Source organism: Dromiciops gliroides, chromosome 5, assembly GCF_019393635.1.
Source record: "Dromiciops gliroides isolate mDroGli1 chromosome 5, mDroGli1.pri, whole genome shotgun sequence".
NCBI lineage: Eukaryota > Metazoa > Chordata > Mammalia > Microbiotheria > Microbiotheriidae > Dromiciops > Dromiciops gliroides.
The window spans coordinates 215,881,439-215,899,768 of NC_057865.1; the positions used below are offsets into that span (position 1 = coordinate 215,881,439).

At 47.3% G+C, this 18,330-nt stretch overlaps 2 protein-coding genes across 7 annotated transcripts in view; one reads left to right on the forward strand and one right to left on the reverse strand.

Moving 5' to 3' along the window:
- Positions 1–1,717, forward strand: part of KCNH3 (potassium voltage-gated channel subfamily H member 3) — a 38,244-nt gene extending 36,527 nt beyond the window's left edge. The window contains exons 14-15 of one of the 4 annotated variants that reach the window (XM_043966090.1): positions 505–584; positions 760–1,717. In XM_043966090.1, the coding sequence (XP_043822025.1) occupies positions 505–584; positions 760–1,359 (680 nt within the window). In that variant the 3' untranslated portion in view covers positions 1,360–1,717. The remainder of the gene's footprint in view (positions 1–504; positions 585–759) is intronic. The other 3 variants (XM_043966092.1, XM_043966091.1, XM_043966093.1) reach the window with 3 other exon arrangements.
- On the reverse strand, positions 1,715–13,314 carry MCRS1 (microspherule protein 1). 3 transcript variants are annotated; one of them, XM_043966095.1, is made up of 16 exons: positions 13,244–13,312; positions 12,938–13,083; positions 11,714–11,821; positions 11,102–11,240; positions 10,504–10,642; positions 9,634–9,792; positions 9,346–9,455; positions 8,488–8,596; positions 7,228–7,366; positions 3,938–4,013; positions 3,391–3,419; positions 3,122–3,214; positions 2,787–2,869; positions 2,575–2,662; positions 2,283–2,410; positions 1,715–2,197 (listed from the first exon to the last, which is right to left on the reverse strand). In XM_043966095.1, the coding sequence occupies exons 3-16, from the start codon at positions 11,721–11,723 to the stop codon at positions 2,111–2,113; spliced, it is 1,389 nt and encodes a 462-aa protein (XP_043822030.1). In that variant the 5' UTR covers positions 11,724–11,821; positions 12,938–13,083; positions 13,244–13,312; the 3' UTR covers positions 1,715–2,110. The 3 variants fall into 3 exon arrangements, with proteins under 3 accessions (XP_043822030.1, XP_043822032.1, XP_043822031.1); XM_043966097.1 differs by lacking the exon at positions 9,634–9,792 and having other exon boundaries at positions 13,244–13,314; XM_043966096.1 differs by lacking the exons at positions 12,938–13,083; positions 13,244–13,312 and adding an exon at positions 12,798–12,921.
- Between the last annotated feature and the right edge of the window lie 5,016 nt (positions 13,315–18,330).

Genomic DNA, 18,330 nt, shown 5'->3' on the forward strand with positions numbered 1-18,330 from the left:
GGCCGAGGAAGAGAACCAGGTTTGTCAGAATGGGGGCACAGCAGCAGGAGGGAGGTGGCCATGTCAACATGGATTTGGAGGGACCTTAGAGAAGAGTTGGTAGTTTTCCTTTGCCAGTTGGGCGGGGGGTGGTCAGAGAGAAAGAAGAATCTCATGAGAGTTGGAGAACATTTAAGAGAAATGTTCAGAATCTCCTTCCCTGGAAAACTTTAAGTAAAGGGAAGATTTTTGCTTGTCTGGGCTATCAGTTGAGGTCCTGCTTGAAAATAACTAGGTGTGGCAGTCGATGTTCCCTTGGGTGAAGCTGGGGTGGGGAGGGTGGGGGGCTCTGGGAGGTGGGTTGGGTTCGTAAGCACGAAAAAGAGAAGCCCCTGCCAGGATGGGTCCTGCCTTTAGCATAAAGGCAGTTCTGTCCACCTGTGCTCCAGGGCAGACCGGGGCCCAGATCCAGGCCCTTGTTCTTGCCCTACCCAGTCCTACTTCTCCCCTCAACCTCCTTCCCAGCAGAGAGTGGACTGCTCACCATCCCCCTCGGACCCAGCGAGGCTAGAAGCACAGATACGCTGGACAAGCTGCAACAAGCGGTGGGTGAGGGAGCGAAGAGATGCTGCCCCTGGGGAGGGGAGGGAGGGGGCATCCCCTCCACCACTAGAATTTTCAGCAAATACTATTGGGGTGAGGTGGGAGAAGGGAGGGGGGAAGGAGGGAGGTTGTGGCCTGGGCTGGGCACTCTGACCCCTTCATCCCCACCCCGGGCAGGTGGCTGAGCTGTCGGAACAGGTACTACAAATGCGTGAAGGGCTACAGTCCCTTCGACAGGTGGTGCAGCTCTTCTTGGTGCCGCATGGGGAGGGGCTGTCCCCCAGGGCAGGAGAGGGTCCCTGCCCGTCAAGGGGGTCTGGACTCCTACAGCCCCTCTGTGTGGACACTGGTGCCCCTTCCTACTGCCTGCAGCCCTCGGCCGGATCCTTCCTGAGTGGAGCCTGTCCCCGACACCAGCCAGGCCCCCCACCCCTCACGGCTCCCTGGCCTTGGGGCCCTCCGGCCTCTCAGAGTTCTCCCTGGCCCCAGGCTACAGCTTTCTGGACCTCTATGTCAGATTCGGAGCCCCCGGGCTCTGCAGAACTTGGCCCTGTGCCTAGCACAGCTGCCTCACCCCCACCCACTGATGAGGTGGCTGGGACAGGGCCCCAGGAGCCCTCCTCAGGTCAAGCTGAGGAAACTAGCACTGGCGAGCCCCCACCGGGGCCAGGCGGCCTGTCTCTGACTTGGGATCCCCACAGCCTAGAGATGGTGTTGATCGGCTGCCATGGCTCCAGCACCGTGCAGTGGTCCCAGGAGGAAGGGACTGGGGTCTGAACTGTTCTACCACCCAGAACTCAGTGTTGTCCCATCATGCCGCTACCCTCACCCTCCCAGGTGGAAGGAGGGGGTAGCAGGTGCCGCATAGGCCCATCCTTCCTGTTGGCTCAGGGCCCTGGGCAGGGGAGTAAAGGCCCGGCTCAGCACTGGTTCAGCATTCAGGGCCCAGGACACAAGGGCCCAAGGGCAAAAGGTAGCTGCTTCCTTGGAGTATCCATGCCTGGTTTGTTCCCCTCTTCACTTCCCCTCTGCAGGCTGGAGGGGTGGGTCCCTGTGTTCCCTGCATGTAGCCCTGACCCCAGCTATCACGTCCCGTTCCCAATGCTTTTTTAAAAAACAACAATAAAAGAAATCATTTGGAGCTTGGTGCTTTATTTACAAAAGGTGAAACGTTGGTCAGGAAGAGGCAGTCCTGGGTAGAATCTGGAACTGACGGGGCTGAGAGGATGGGGTGCTGGGTCCTAGTCCACATAAGGATACTCGGTCTCCCTTTAGTACCTCCTACTGTGGTATTTCTTCCCAAATGGCTCCTCCCTCCCTCCGTCTGTCCATCTGTCTGTCTGTCCATCCGTCCATCCCTCCCTCCCTCAGGGCTCAGTCAGCCACATCTGGGGCTTTAGGAGATGCCCTCCCACCAGACTCCTGGGGACAGAAGGAATCTCTGCAGAGCTTGCTTTCCCAGACTAGCGCAGCTGCTGTGGAAAGAGAGGCTGGGAGGCCAGAGAGGAGTCAGCTGGCTCCTGCCTTCTCACTGTGGAGTTATCTTGGCGGCCTCAGCCCGGATGAGGGTAATGAGGTCCTGGTTGATGAGGAAGACAAAGCGCAGGCTGGCAATCTGTAAGCAACAGGGAAGGTCATTCCTGGGGCTCAGAGGGTCTGAGGTAGCCCCAAAGCCTCTCTCTCCACACCCCCCATCTCACCTCCACCACTGAGTTGTTGCTGAGCCGCCATTTGGAGCCACAGAGGACAGGTCGCCCATCGATGTAGATTGGCCGCCTGCCCTCATTGGCAATGAAAAAGTCACCGTTGTTCTTCAGTTTGATGACACCTAAGGCACAGGAGAGATGAAAGAGGGATGGAGAAAGGGCAGGCCAGGAAACCTCCCCTGCCTCTGCCCAGTTTCCCCAAGGAAAAAGAGATCCTCACACTCCCTAATGTGGAAGGGACCACAAAAATGCCCTCGAGAGGCCTTGCCTCTTCTTGGGGGGGTACCTTGTTTTCGGGAGATCTTCCAGGCTGGCCCCTCCAGGGACAGATCCACATCAATCTGGTTGTCCTTGGTAGCTCTGCCCAAGGTAATCTGAGCAAACAGCAAGAGAGAGAGGCTGCAGGTCAAACTTGTGGAAGAGGATAAGGAACAGGAGAAAAGAGGAGAGAAAGAGAAAAAGGGAAACACAGGAGGAAAAAGTGAGAGGGCTCCTTACCTCCCTGGAACGCATCAGGTAGCGCACCATGCGTCCACGCAGCACGGCCAGAGTCTGGTTATCAAAGTCTGGAGAACTCATTCCTGGGGAAGGAGCAGGGCTGAAGAGGAGTCTGCCTCTGCAGGAAAACCCTGCCCTTAACTCCCTCTAGACCACACCGGAGCATGGGGAAGTCACAGCACTGCCTCCTGTTGTCTGTTCTATGAGATGATTCAGGTGCCCAAAGATCAAGGGGCAGGACCCAATTTACTTGAACAGGAGCTCAGTGACAAGGAGGAATGAGGACTGGCCCTTGGGGTGGCGAGGACTGGTGGGAGGGAAGGAAGCGTCCTCACCTGTGATGCTGTCCACCAACACCTGCCACTTGTGCAGCTCTTGCTCCAGCTGCCGAATCTCCCGTTTCTGCCGTCTGTCAGCTACTGTTAGCTCTGAGGATGAGGGGACAGCCCTACCTGTCACACTCCCCCTCCAGGAGGCCAGCCACCAGCAACACAGGCCTCCTTGGATTTCACACCCACAGTCTCAAGAAGCCTTCCTCCTCTCTCCAATCCCCTGCCCCTTCAGCCCCCAGAATACCCATGCTCTGCTTTAACAGGACACTCACCATGCTCCAGCACCTCGTCCCGCATGTCCCTGAGTGGTCGTAACAGGGCAATGGAGAGAGAAATGGGTTAGACTAGGCCCCAAACCACATACCCCACAAAGAAGTGGTCTCTTGGACATCCCCCTTACCACCACAGGGCCAAAGAGGTCTAGAGGCCTATCTAAGTACAGCTGTTTCTCTAAGCAGCACAGACCCAGCCTGGGACTCCAAGGCTGCAGTGGGAAACCCAAAAGGAAACACTGTGGGAGAGAGGCAGCAGTCCATTCTAGCCAACAGGAAGCCAGGAGCCATTGCTGGGGCTGCTGCTCCAGCTCGATACCTCTTTCCTTCTAAAATCTGATCATGTGGCCAATCCCCTCTACACTTGTGGTCAGATAACCCCCACCCGCTGGGGGAAGGAATCAGGAGCCTGGCTCAGTTCTCAGCACCTCTGAGGAGAGGGAAGAGTGAGCCCTCCCCCAGATTCCCAAACAGCCAGGTGCAATGGGCAAGCAAAGGCTTGTCCCAGCGCAGAAAATGCAGACTCTCCACACTCCCAACGGCTTACTTGAGTTTGCTGTCATCAATCAGATCCTCCGCATCTGAGAAATTCAGCACTTGGTCCCCCTTCGGCAGTGGCTGCACTAAATGGAGAACAGATGAAGGGTCAGCATCAGTTGTGATGGGACAATCGTGTTAAGTAAATAACGTACTATAAAGAATAAGACCCTTGGAAAGGTATGCATAATTATTATTGTACTGCAGGGAGAAAAGGAAAGTTTATATGCCCCATAGAAAGAACCTGATGCCCTACGTTATTTTATACCCAAGCTGTCCCTCTTTATTCCTGGTACCAGTACGGAGTGAAACTGTGAAATGGGCACAATGAGAAAAATTAGGCTGTAGGTAACCTCTATTAGAGAGATGAAAGGACTCAGTCCCCTGAAGTGACACATCCAGGGGTATTCAGAGAGGAGTTGGACAGTTTCCAAATCAGCCTGCTTCCCTTTGTCTTATTTCCTCCAAGCTAGGAGGGGGTTGTGGTCATCAGACTACAAATGTATTGGCTAAATGATAGGATTTAAGAGGGGAAAGGGGTAAAGGAAAAGGAGAGTGAAGGAGGTATATTACCAACAATTTATACTTTAGTGTAGATTAGAGGACAGCCCCACCACCCCCAGGGGAGAGTTCAAAATGTGTTAGCAATGAAGTATTCCTCAATTAAAAAGGAATTAGTATGAAATGAGTATTTTCTCTTCACAAAAGAAAAAAAGCAAACCTTTTAAAGTGATATTTAGATTGTGATGGAATACGGTTTTACTATAAGAAATTACAAAGGATATGGTTTCAGAAAAACTTGGGAAGACTTTTATGAACTGATGCAAAGTGAAATGAGCAAAACCAGGAGAACATGGTATACAGTAACAGCAATGTTGTTAAAAGTGATCTACTGTGAAAGACTTAGTTACTGTGATTGAGACAATGATCCAAGAGAATTGCAAAGGACTCACAACGAAAAATGCCATCCACCTCCAGAGAGAGAACTAATGAACTCTTGAGTACAGAGTAAACCACATTGGTTTTTTGCAACATAGCTAATATAGAAATACTTTTCACATGACTTCATATGTATAATGGGTATCATAATACTTACCTTCTCAATGGGTAGGGGAGGAGCTAGAGGGAGGGAGAGAATTTGGAACTCAAAAAAATGAATGTTAAAAAAATGATATTTAGAGTTCTATTTAATAGGTAAGTTTATACAAAATAACTTTTAAGCTAGTAATGACCTTGCAAAATGTGACAAGGGGGAGTTTTTTGCTGTAATAACAAAAATAAATTTTATCATGCCTCAGTTCTTTCTGCTTTCTAAAATATTTTATGCAGTTGAGCCCTGAGAAAGAACCATGAAACTAGGCCCAGCCATTCCCAAGAAAAGGATAGCTGAGTTCAGGATTAATTAGAAGGCCGGGCTCTAATAAAAATCAGCAAACACTTAGAGGCAGCTGTGCCAACCAGCTGGATTAGGAAAGCCACAGAATAATAAGACTTTAATCTATGTGGCTGTGATACCTCACTCAATCCTTGCAACCACCTACAAGCAAAGGGCTACATAACACTGTTTCACAGTCCAGTAAAAAACATGTTATAATGAGATATACACAAGTTTGTGTTAATTTATTCAAGCACATGGCCTCCCTTTAGTAAACTACAGAAGTATGAGGTAACATATGTATTCATCAGTAGAAGTCCCTCTTTTACCAAGTTTTGCTTACATATTTTTAGGGATCATACTTCACAGCAATCAGAGCTGAGAGGGACCTTAGAACTTACTTACTTAGTCCGGCCTTCATTTTACAGAAAAGGAAACTAAGGCCCAAAGAGGTGAAATGTTTTGCCTAAGTTTGCACTGTAGAAGAGCCATGATGACTGGCTAACATGACAGAAAAGGAAAAGGAAAAATGCTGGAGGGGATGAGGGAAAAGAGGTACACTAATACACTCTGGAGAACAATTTGAAACTAAGTCCATAGGGCTAAAAAAACTGTGCATTACCCTCTGGCCCAGCAATAGTACTGCCAGGTCTGCATCCCAAAGAGATCATAGGAAAAGGAACCATAGATACAAAAACATTTATAGCAGCTCTTTTTGTGGTGGCAAAGAATTAGAAATTTGAGGCAGTGCCCATGATCAATTGGGGAATAGCTGAACAAGTGATGGAATACTATTGTGCTATTAAGAAATGACAAGGGGGGGGGTGGGAAGCAAGGTGGTACAGTAGATAAAGCACTGGCCCTGGATTCAGGAGGACCTGAGTTCAAATCCGGCCTCAGACACTTGATACTTACTAGCTGTGTGACCCTGGGCAAGTCACTTAACCCTCATTGCCCTGCCCCCCCCCCCAAAAATGACAAGCAGAATGGTTTAAGAAAAACCAGAAGTCTTACATGAACTGATGTGAAGTGAGCAGAACAAGAATACTGTACACAGTAACAGAAATATTGTAATGATCATCTGTGAAAGATGTAGCTACTTTGATCAATACAATGATCCAGGACAATTCTGAAGAACTTATGAGAAAAATGCTATCCACCTTCAGAGAAAGAACTGAAAAATTGGGTGCAGACTGAAGCATACTTTTTTCATTTTCTCTATTTTTCTTGTGTGTGTGTGTTTTCTTTTGCAACATGGCTAACATGGAAATGTTTTATATGACTTTGCATTTATAATGGTTATCATACTGCTTGCCTTCTCAAGGGGTGGGGGGAAAGCGTGGAAGGGAGGGAGAGAATTTTGAACTCAACATTTTTTAAAAATAAATGTTAAAAAAATTTTAATACAATTAAGAAATATCTAATGAGGGGGCAGCTAGATGGCGCAGTGGATAGAGCACCAGCCCTGGATTCAGGAGTACCTGAGTTCAAATCCGGCCTCAGACACTTAACACTTACTAGCTGTGTGACCCTGGGCAAGTCACTTAACCCCAATTGCCCCGCAAAAAAAAAAAAAAAGAAAGAAATATCCAATGAAATTTTTTTTAAAAAACCATCAAATTATCTCTACTTCAGTAATGAATGACTTTGACGTGGGGCAGGGGGAGCCAGGATGTGAACCCAGGTCTTCTAACTTACAGGTGTTCTTTTATTACACTGTGTTGTATTGTGGGTAGTCTATGTAATCAGCCTGGAGTTGTCTGCTGTGCCACTGCCCAGGACTGACTGTACATAGGACTCATGGCTACTCCAAGGCGGCTTTAGTGGAAATTCTTCTCAGATCATTCCTGGCCCCTCCCACCTTACCAGCAGCTGCCTCGTCCCCTTGGCCCCACACAGCTCTCCTTCTGCAGGCCGTTGGTTACCTGTCTGGTCCTCTAGAAGATAGTACTGCTTCATGAGCTGCCAGTGGCTCTGCAGGGCCTTGGCTGTGCGGGACAAATAGAAGGCATCGGGGTGTCTGTGCAGCAGGTCTTGGAAGGTCTCCAGGGAGGGCTGGCTGGCCTGGAGGGATAAAGGGCCACGCTGCACCCAAAGAGGTCTGAGGTCCTCCTGCCCCCACCTTCCCCAATGCAGAGAAAGGTGAGAGCAGGACTCAAGGAAGCTGCTTCTAACTTGAACCAGAGCATCCCTGAGGACCCAATCAAGGTGCCTGTCAGCTGGAAGAGCTATTGCTGGGAATGTGCCTCTACCTGAATGTCACTGACACCTAAGCCCACCTAGTGTGTAAAAAACATATGCATGTGGAGAGAGAGAAACTGGCAGAGACAGAGAGTGAGAAGAGACTAGACTTCTGCTTCCATGGGGAGAAGTTGCAAAGGAAGATTTTGGCTCAACATATAAAGGGGAGGGGGCGGCTTGGTGGCACAGTGGAGATAAAGCAGCAGCCCTGGATTCAAGAGGACCTGAGTTCAAATCTGACTGTAGACACTTGACACTTACTAGCTGTGTGACCTCAGGCAAGTCACTTAACCCCCACTGCCCTCCAAAACAAACAAACAAACAAAAAATTAACATATAAAGAAGGAAAAAATCCTAAGAAGAACTGTCCACAACTTGGAATAGTTTGCCTTAGAAGGCAATGAGTCCCTGGGGGTCTTCGGGAAGAAGCTGGATAACTCCTTACTTGACAGGGATTTTTAAGGTCCTTTCTGACCCCAAGATCTTGAGGTGATTTTCCAGCCTCTGGTTTTCCTCCACTTTTATCATGTCCCATTCAATTTCATTTGTTCCCATAGACAAACTCCAGCTTAAATACTTAAAATACTCTCCAAGGTCACCAATTACTCCTTTATTGATAAAACGCTGACAGCTTTTTCTCCAGCCTTTCCCTTCTCTGTAGCATTTGACATAATTGAGGGTTCTTTTCTACTCTATGTCTTTTTGATGACAGCTTTCTTTGGGTCCTCTTTCTGCCTGATCCATGCTCAACCTACTCAGCAGGGCTACTGTCCATGGCCCCTTCTTGCCCTCGACTCCCCTGGCCACCCCGCCCCCCACCCCACAACACAAGTGTCAAGTGTCTGAGGCCACCTAGCTGCCCCTACACATTCAATTCTACCCAACACCTTCCCCTCCCACCAATCCCACCTGCTACCCTCCCCACCTCAGCCCCCAGTACTTACCGATCCCACCTTGCTCAGAAGCTGCTCCTCAGCTTTGCTGAACAAAGCCTTACTTTGTATGGCTGCAATGGCCTCTGGGTGTAGCTGCCTCATTGCCTGACAGGCCAACCTGCAGGGGAGAAAAAAAGGAGAGGAGTGGGGATTAGAGAAAGGAAGGAGAGCCCTCTGCGCTTCCTCCCTCTTAGTAGTACCCAAATTCAAGATGCCTGATTCCATTCGAAGTAGGCAGTCTGAGAACCTATCGCTGGAGCTCGCAGCTTTTGAGAAAGATGGGGGCAGCAGTGGATAGAGCACTGGCCCTGGCTCAGGAGGACCTGAGTTCAAATCCAGTCTCAGACACTTGACACTTACTAGCTGTGTGACCCTGGGCACATCGCTTAACCCCAAATGCCTCACCAAAAAAGAAAAGAAAAAAGAGAGAAAGATGGCCAAAGTTCACACACTCAAAGGATCCACTTCTCTCATTTTACCAGTTAAGAAACTGAAACCCAGAGAAACTAAATGACTTGGTCGAGGATCACCCAGCTAATTAGTGAGAGCAATGAAACTAGGATCTATAGCTTCCAGCTTTGAATCCAGTTCTCTTGCCATCACACAATGCCTTGAAAAGACCAGAATGGGTCCCATTTAGAACCTGCCCATCCTACATGAGTTCCAGGGGACTAGAAAGATTTATGGGAAAGAATTTCTCCACAGTGGAAACTGGCTACCTAATTTCATCACTTGATTCTCAAAAAGTATAAGGAATAAGGATATCAGAAAGGTGATTCAGGAATCCTTCCTCCAAACCATCATGAGGCAGAAAAACAATTCCTGTGTCCCTCTCCCAACCCCTACCTGTGTCTATACCATACTTACTTAGAGATGACAGGATCATACAGCAGGGCGTACCAGCGCTCCTGGACCTCCCGAAGGGTGAAGCGACAGCTAAACTTCACACCCAGGTGGACTGATGTCAGGTCATTGGTCTGCAAGGCCCCAGAAGGTAGTGACTAGAGGAATTTTAGCCGGGGGAGATCTCCTACTGTAGTTCCCAATGTGCCCTTGGGATGGCCAGACAGCAGGCTACTCTGCAAGAATCCCCTGGGTCTGGCTGGGGGTGGGGTAGAGGGGTTGGGAAGATGCAGAGCCATGTGGTAGCGATACCTGTAACACAGCATTGATGAGCAAGAGATCGTCTGCTGGTTTCCAGCGGCCCAGGTCCTTGGTCACCTGTAGCGGCTGCTTGCTTTTCTTCATGCGCTTAGTGAGGCCAGGGGCGGGGGCTGGGCTGGGGGGTACTGGTGTGCTCAATGCCTTGGATACCTAGGGAAGTTGGGAGTGGGCTGAACGTGGCTGGGTGTAGAGGGAAGGTGTGGGGCTGTCCTGACAATGCATCCATTCCAAAGCTGGTATCCTAGAGCCTGGAGTGGTTTGTTTTCTGTGGTATTCTCCTCTTCAATGGGCCTGAGCTGAGCCCAGTGTCACAAGGACACCCAGAGTGGCACGGACCTGCTCCAGTTACTCCACAATTTACCCTTTCTCTCCCCAGTTTCCATGCCCTTGGGGGTAGAAAGCAGACCTTGACAGCATGTGGGCTGTTATCTGCTGCTGCAGTTTCCCTCCCTATGCTCTTCATGACTGCCAGGGGGATGCTACCTTTGGCACAGTGCCCAGGGCCAGAGCAATGCCACCTGGAAATTGTTTTTACACCCCAGCACTGCTGGGAACGGGCTGCCTGCTCCAAGAATAGACACATGCTTAGTGCCTCCTACACAGGATGCTATACAGGATGAGTGGGAAGGGGGGGGGGAGGAAGGAGGAGGTTCTGGATAAGGATATGGATGTGAAAGAGTGGTAGTAGGAAGAAACAAACTGCCTCCAAGTACACAGAGGTTCAGGCTGGGGTGGCATGTTATTCCTTTAGTTCCCCCCAAATCAAACATGGCCTTCCACCTGAAGGTAAGAGGCACTGACAGAGAACCAGCCCTAGCACTATAAATAAAAAATGCTCACGGAGTCCCCAGGCCTTCTCACCTTCTTCTTTTCACTGGAGGAAGGCTCACTCCCTGAACAACGCCCTGGTTCCACTCCTGTGGCACCCTTGGCCCGAGTGGATGATTTCGCCAAGCTGCTCTCCACCAACTCATCATCAAATTTCTTCCTTTTGATGAACCTAAAAAGAATCTGCCCCAGTTATCCCCTCACACCTGGCAGTTTCGTCCAGGGATTTGGCTTCTATAACCTCGTTTCATAAAGAAGGTAGGGATGGATCCAACAGACATTCGCTTCAAGAGCTGGGAATGGAGTTTGGTAAGGTACTGGCCTCCCCTTTGGGGATGACTAATCTGAGTAGCACCCTTTGCCCCACAGAGGTATCAGTGCATCTTTAATCTTTTAATATACAGATGATGTTTTTGAGAGGACAATGTTTCTCCTCCCTTGTTCTCAACAGTATATAGTTTGATGATGGAGGAAAAGGAACTTGGGGCTAAGCCAATCCCCCAGCCCCAGACTCATATACTCATGATTCATTGTGTTGGGAGTGTATGAGGGAGGGAGTGAACAGGGAGAACTGGGAGTTCTGGGAGCTGCCAATACCCCTCCCTGCACTTATCCCAATAATCATTGCTACCTGGAAGAGCTTCTCCGCTTGGGAATAGTGCCCAAGGCCTGAGAAGAGCTTCGCTTCTGTCCAGCCAATGACTCTTCATCTTCTGAGCGGCTGGCAGTGCCAGATGCCATCAAAGATGAATCTAACAGTCCCTGAGGATCTAGAAGAAAAGGGAATGCAAGACCTGATTTCATATCACTATCCCACTAACCCCCAGCAGAAGAGGACCCACAATGCTTTTGCCCTCTTTCCCCCCACTTCTCAGATATCTCAAAGTTTAATGCAGCCTTTAGAAGTCCTTGAAGATGGGGACCAGATCTCCAAATTTCGCAGTTCTCCTGACATCACAAGTTATACTACACAAGGGGTGGTCGAGTCAGAACAGTGATGCCAACATAGGGTTCTAGGCACAGATTTATCTGTCACCAAAATGTAACCACCTCTAAAGCAGAAACAGGAGTTGAATTTCCATGGAGTCAAATGTGGCCCCTGCTGGGCGATAAGTAGGGGATGGCCCAGGAAGGATATGATGCTTAATTAGGACTAAGAGAAAATTGTGGCACGTATGGGCTAATGTGGTAGGAAGTTAATTAAGACTTGTAAATCAGGGGAGCTGATCTAATCCAATACTACCTTTGTCCATCCTTCCAGTCTCTTAAAGCCAAACCAAAGGGATAGGAAGAGTCCCACAGGTTCATCCAAGGCTTCAGACAGGGTGAATTGAGAGGCTGAGAAGGAAGTCTGCAAAGAAGAAAAGTCGTTCCCCAAGATGGAGTTGCCAGAATAATCAGTCCCCGCCTCCCTTCCCTAAACTGACTCCCCTCCTAGCTCCAAATTCCCCGAGGACAGAAAAGGACTGGGTCCCCATTTGCTAAATCATCTTCCCTGTTAGCTAGGAACAGCCCTCTAGGGTTCCATGGGAAGGTGAGAAAGATTCCTTCTATCACACCTGTGGGCTCGGCCAACTATGCAATTAATCCCAGTTTGGCACTCTCCTATGTAAGGTTCCGTGTTAGCACTTCTACCACAGGGCAGACAGGAGTTAAAGGGTGATGAAACCTTTCGGGTGCTTTACTTTGCTCTCCGCTGGAGCTCTGGTGAAAGATTTGCTAGAGACGATGTTGATGCTCTTGGCTACAAATGAAGCTCTTGGGATTTTCTAGGATTCTCAATCCCCCCCAGGTCTTCCTTCACCCTCACCAATATGAGCACTGATTTTGGAGCTAGAATAATTCGGTCAGGTCCATGGAGGATCTGCTCCAGATCACAGGTTACTAGTGATGACACGGACTCCAAGCCCAGGACCCTTTCCACTGCACCATGCTGCCCCCCGAGGCTGCCTGTGCGTCTCTTCAAGCGGGTATATTAGTAGAGGACAATGGTTTTTCAGAAGAAAGACCAGGGCCCCCCAAACGGGTAGGAGATTAGCCCATAGCTCTCCCTCCCCGGAATGAGCTCACCCTAACTTGCAACTCCTTCTGGGTCCCCTTGTCCCGCCCCCCCATCCTCACCCACAGCTCCTGGGTGTGGCGGGGCGGGAGGATGGGGGGAAGGGGCGGGAGGGAGGGCTTATTTTTTGTGGGCTATCAAGCTCAGAACCACGTGAGAAGAAATTCACCTATCTGGGCTGTCACTACCCGCCAGGGGTCTAAGCCCCGAGGGGGCGTGGGAAGACCACTGAGCTCACCCCCGGCAAGAGGAGTTTGCGCATGCGTACCCTCTCCTGGGCCTGGTTCCTCGAGCGCATGCGCAGATTTTCGGGGCGCTACCGGGGCGGGCCCCCAAACCTAGTGGGGGATTGCATCCCATCTGCCGTCAAATTCTCAGAATCAAACCACGGGGTGGCAGGAGTCTCACCATTCCTGGGCCGCCGGCTCCAACGCAGTATTCTCCGCGGCGACGGCAGCAGCCGCAGGGCCTCAACCGACTTTCGTGAAATACTTCCAATTCCGGGTCTTGGGCGAGGACGGGTATTCCCTTCCGGTTCGTCACATGAACACTTCCTATAGCAAATAATAGTGCGAGGAAAGTCAGGGAGAGAGGTGTGGCGGCGGCCATCTTGGTAAAGGGAAATAATCCTCACTTCCTGTGCCTTTTGCGAACATCAGAAGAAGCTTCCCCAAATGTAATTACCACTAAGGCAACCCCACCAACGACGTTCACCTTTTCATTAACCCAGGAAAATTTTTCAGCCAAGGGCAAAAAGTAGTGGAAAGCAAATGAACTGGCCGTATGGCAATGGCAAAGGAAAGGACTGCGCAAGCGTAATGAAAGGGGGCGGGGAAGCCAAGGGGGAGGAGGAGTCTTAGAGTAAACTCAAGTTCAAGGTGGAGGCAGAGTTCCCTGCTCTTCTAGGCCGGGATTCTGCTGTTCCTCCAGAGCGGGGGTCGCCCTGGGTGCCCTGTACAAGGGCAGCTCCTTTTCATTCCTTTGGTGCCCATCATACCCGCGCATTTCCTGAGCATCTTCTGCGAGCCTGGCTCAGGAGCCCGGCTCCTATTGAGCTGACTGGCCGACATTTACCTAGTGCCTGCCGTTCGTTGGATCCACAGCACAGTCTCCATCACCCGAGCTGGAGCCCTCTTGGGGTTTTCTACCGGCTTTCGGGTCATATTCCCCCCTTTCAGGGCCTCACTTTTACATGATGATGACCCTTCAAGTATCCTGACCTAATTTCTGAGTCTCCCCCACCCCAGCCATGTATATGATGCAGCATGTCCAAAACAATGCTGTCTTCCATCTTCTTCCCCGACCCATCCCTTTTCCTAACTTACACCTCTTTAGGATCTGCAGACAGTCGTGGTATATGATTGTGATGGAGTATTATTGTGTTATAAGAAATGAGGAGGGGGGTGGTTTTAGGAAAACCTGGGAAGACATGTACTGATGCAAAGTAAACTGAGCAGAACCAGGAAAACATTGTACATGGTAACAATGATATTGTTCCATGATCTACTGGGAATGATTTACCTGTTCTGATCAATACAGTGAATACAGTGATCCAAGACAATGCAAAAGGACTGACAATTTAAAATGCTACCCACTTCTAGAGAAAGAACCAATGGACTCTGAAGATTGAAACATGTTTTTTTTCATTTTCTTTATTTTTCTTGTTCTTCAGTATCATCCCACTCTCTATGATCCCATCTGGGGTTTTCTTGGCAGAGATATTAGAGTGGTTTGCCATTGCCTTCTCCAGCTCATTTCACAGATAAGGAAACTGAGGCAAACAGGTGCTAAGTAATTTGCCCACAGTCACATAGCTAAGTGTCTGAAGCCAGATTTCAACTCAGGTAGATACATCTTCCTGACTCCAGGCCTTGCACCTCTATCCACTCTGCCAGCTAGCTGAGGGCTATTAATGTAAGAGGGGAATAACCAGGAAAGTTCCCATCTGCTGGACCTTGAGTTACTTCTAGTGGGTCTTGGGTAGTCTGACTCAACACTAAAGTACTTTGAGATGACACAGCAAACCCTGGGTCAATCCTTGGTCCTCTCTTACCTTGGAGGTTAAGAACAGAGGAGATACTGCATCAGATTAAAATGAAAGACTGCCCTCTGACTTTTTTCCTTTAAAAAAAAAGTGCCCTCTCTGTATCTGTCTCTTTCTCTGTGTCTGCCTGTCTGTCTGTCTCCCTCCCTCTCTTCCCAAGAGAGCCAGGAGAAGAACATCTCCCCTCACTACCAGCAGCGTCTAATAGACACACTACCTAGGCAAGTGTGAGCCTGGGCCTTTTCAGCTTTGTATTTCTTGAATTGCTGTTGTTCAGTCGTTTCTGTTGTGTCCAACTCTTTGTGACATCATTTGGGGGTTTCTTGACAAGGATACTGGAGTGTTTCACCATTTCCTTCTCCAACCTATTTTACAGATGAAGAAACGGGAGTCCAAAAGGATTAAGTGATTTGCCCAGGGTCACACAGCTAGTAAGTGCCTGAGGCCATATTTGAACTCAGGTCTTCCTGACTCCAGACCTTCCCGACTCCATCATTCTACCCACTTCAACACTTAGCTGCCCCTTTTCTTGAACATCAGTGACTAAATGCTAATCAAAAGCTGCCCTTTTGGGAAGTTCCTGGGTGCCTCAGTCAGTGCTGGCGGTACTAAAGTAAGACTTTCCTGTGACTACCATAGTGATTCCTGAAGAGGAGAAACCCTTGACGGAGACAGTGAATAGCTAAGGTGAAGGGTTTCTGTGTTTGTTACACTTTACAAATCAGATGGTTGCCTGACATGAGTTTGTCTGACTATAAATGGTCAGCTAGGTGGCACAGTGGATAGAGCACCAGCCCTGGAGTCAAGACGACCTGAATTCAAATCCAGCCTCAGACACTTAACACTTACTAGCTGTGTGACCCTGGGCAAGTCACTTAACCCCAACTGCCTCACCAAAAAAAAAAAAGTCAATCCAAATGTCCACACATCCCCCGTGAAGCTAGCTTGAAAATAAGAGGAAACATTTCAAGCTCCTTCTTCCCTTGTGATTTCTATATTTTAAGTTTTCTTTAGAAAGCATTGAATTTATTATTTGAAATCAGCATATTTTCTTCTTTGTATACTCACATTTAGGCTATATTTATCCATTTAATGACAGAAATATCAGCCAGATAGATAAGTTTTACATAGTATTCCATCATTCAAAAATACATTTTATTGATATATTTTGGTTTTGCAACCTATTTCCCAATAGGTCCTTTTCCCTTTGAAAGAGCCATTCCTTATAAAACAAAGAATGGAAAAAGTTATAAAAAAAAAACAGCTAAGCAAACTAACCAATATATTGAAGGGTTTGGTATTATGTGCAATGTTCCATACCCATAGTCCTCTACATTTAGAAAAAGAAAGGGGAGAAACACATGATGGGGAGAAGGAAGGGGGAGAAATACTACATCATTTAACTGAGAAACAAAGTTCAAATGGAACAGCTTAGTTTATCGAATATTTAAAAAATTTTTATTTTGACAAGGAATTTTCTCACCTTCCATTACCTCCCCCATTGAACATTTTTTTTAAGAAGTCAAAATCAGGGCAGCTAGATGGCATAGTGCATAAAGTGCCAGCCCTGGATTCAGGAGGACCTGAGTTCAAATACAGCCTCAGACACTTGACACTCACTTTCTAGCTGTGTGACCCTGGGCAAGTCACTTAACCCTCATTGCCTCACCAAAAAAAAAAAAAAAAAGAAGTCAAAATCAAAATTGTCATAATAAATATGCATAATTCAGCAAAACAAATTTATATATTGGTCATGTCCAAAAATGTATATCTCCAATACCTCTGGCTAGAGGCATGTGGAATGATTCATCCTCAGTCCTCTGTTTTGGTGGTTTATCATTACATTGGTCAAAGACTTTAGAAAAATCTTTCAAAGTTGCTTTTCTCTATAATGTTATTATTGTATAAACTGGTCTAGCTTTGCTAACTTCACTTTGCACACAAGTCTTCACAGCTTCTTCTGAAACCATTTGTTTTGTTATTCCTTATGGTATAATAATATTCTATTACATTCATATACCATAATTTGTTTATCTATTACCCAATAGGTAGGGACTCCCTTATTTTCCAGGTTGGGGCTATATTGAAAAGACCTATTTTAGATCTGTGTACACATGCATGCATGCACACACATGCATGCACATAGAGCCTTTTCTTCTTTAATTTCTTTGGGTTATAGGCCTAGTAATGGTATTACTAGGTCAATGGATATACATAATTTCATAACTTTTTGGATATAGTTGCAAATTACTTTCCAAAATGGCTAATTTGCACATCCACCAAAAGTACATCTATGTGCCTATTTTTCCACAGCCCCTCCAACAAGTTTTCTCTTTCATCATCTTTGTCAATCTTATAGGTATAAAGTGAAACCTAAGATTTTCTTTAATTTGCCTTTCACTAGATAATTATTTTGAACATTTTTTCCATATGGTTGTTGATAGCTTATATTTCTTCCTTTGAAAACTGTATTTTCTTCTCCTTTGACCATTTTATCTATTGGAAAATGGCTCTTAGTCATATACATTTGAATCAGTTCCTTATATATCTTGGCTATTGTGAGAAAATAATGGGATTTGGCAGATGCCCAGGGGCCCCACCTGGAGATTGATTTGGAATTGATTGAATTGGGTGAGACTGACTGAGAGACTGGCTGAGAACCTACTTAAGGTTGATTAAATCAAGACCACACCTGGCCGGACCTGGGTAGGGTGTTGTTCTCAGAAGCAGGACTTTGAACTCAGCAATGAGACCACCCTGAGGTACAGTGAACCAATCTAGCCAATAGGCTTGAAAGACGGCCCCTTCTGGGGGAGGGAGACAGGAAGTTGGAAGTGAGCCTGGCTCCTTGGCTCTGTCTCTTTCATTCTAAAACCTTGTGTTGGTGGCTGAGGAGAAGAAGAAGGAGTCCAGTCTGAACCCTAGGGAAGATAGGTTTCTTTTCTTAATTTTCTGAACTCCACATGTTCTTTCTTTACTAACCTCTAATATACTTTAATAAATGCTTAATGCCTAAACTGTTGCTGAAGCTTCTAATTTATAAGTAAATCCTAGCTAGTTTCCCCCCACACTGGGAGCAGAAAAAGTCGAACACACATTAGATTTTAAATGTCACACTATGAAGTGTTTATCAGAAAAGCTTTCTACAAAGATTTTTTTCCCTCCAGTTACCAGTTTCTCCTCTAACTTTTTTTTTCCAGGGCAATGGGAGTTAAGTGACTTGCCCAGGGTCACACAGCTAGTAAGTGTCAAGTGTCTGAGACCAGATTTGAACTCAGGTCCTCCTGAATCCAGGGCCAGTGCTTTATCTACTGCACCACCTATCTGCCCCCTCTCTTCTAATTTTAACTATTATTTTGTGTGTACAAAACCTTTTTTATTTTAAATAATCAAAATTGTCAAATTTATCTTCTGTGATCCTATCTCTTATTTGGATATTAACTCTTCCCCTATCCACAGATTTGAAAGGTAATTTCTTTCTTCCTCCCCTGATTTGCTTATGATGTCACCTTTTATGTCTAGGTCAGCTATACATTTGGAGGGGTTTTTTTTGGTATATGGTAAGAGATGCTGGTCTATACCTAATTTCTGCCAAATTGCTTTCCATGTTTTCATCATTTTTTGTCAGATAGGGAGTTCTTGTTCAGTAGCTGTCATTTTGGGGTTTATCAATTATTGTTCTACTATGTTAATTTGCTTTTGTATGTTGTATACTTAATGTTATACTAACCAACTTTTTTTAAAAATCAGTACTACA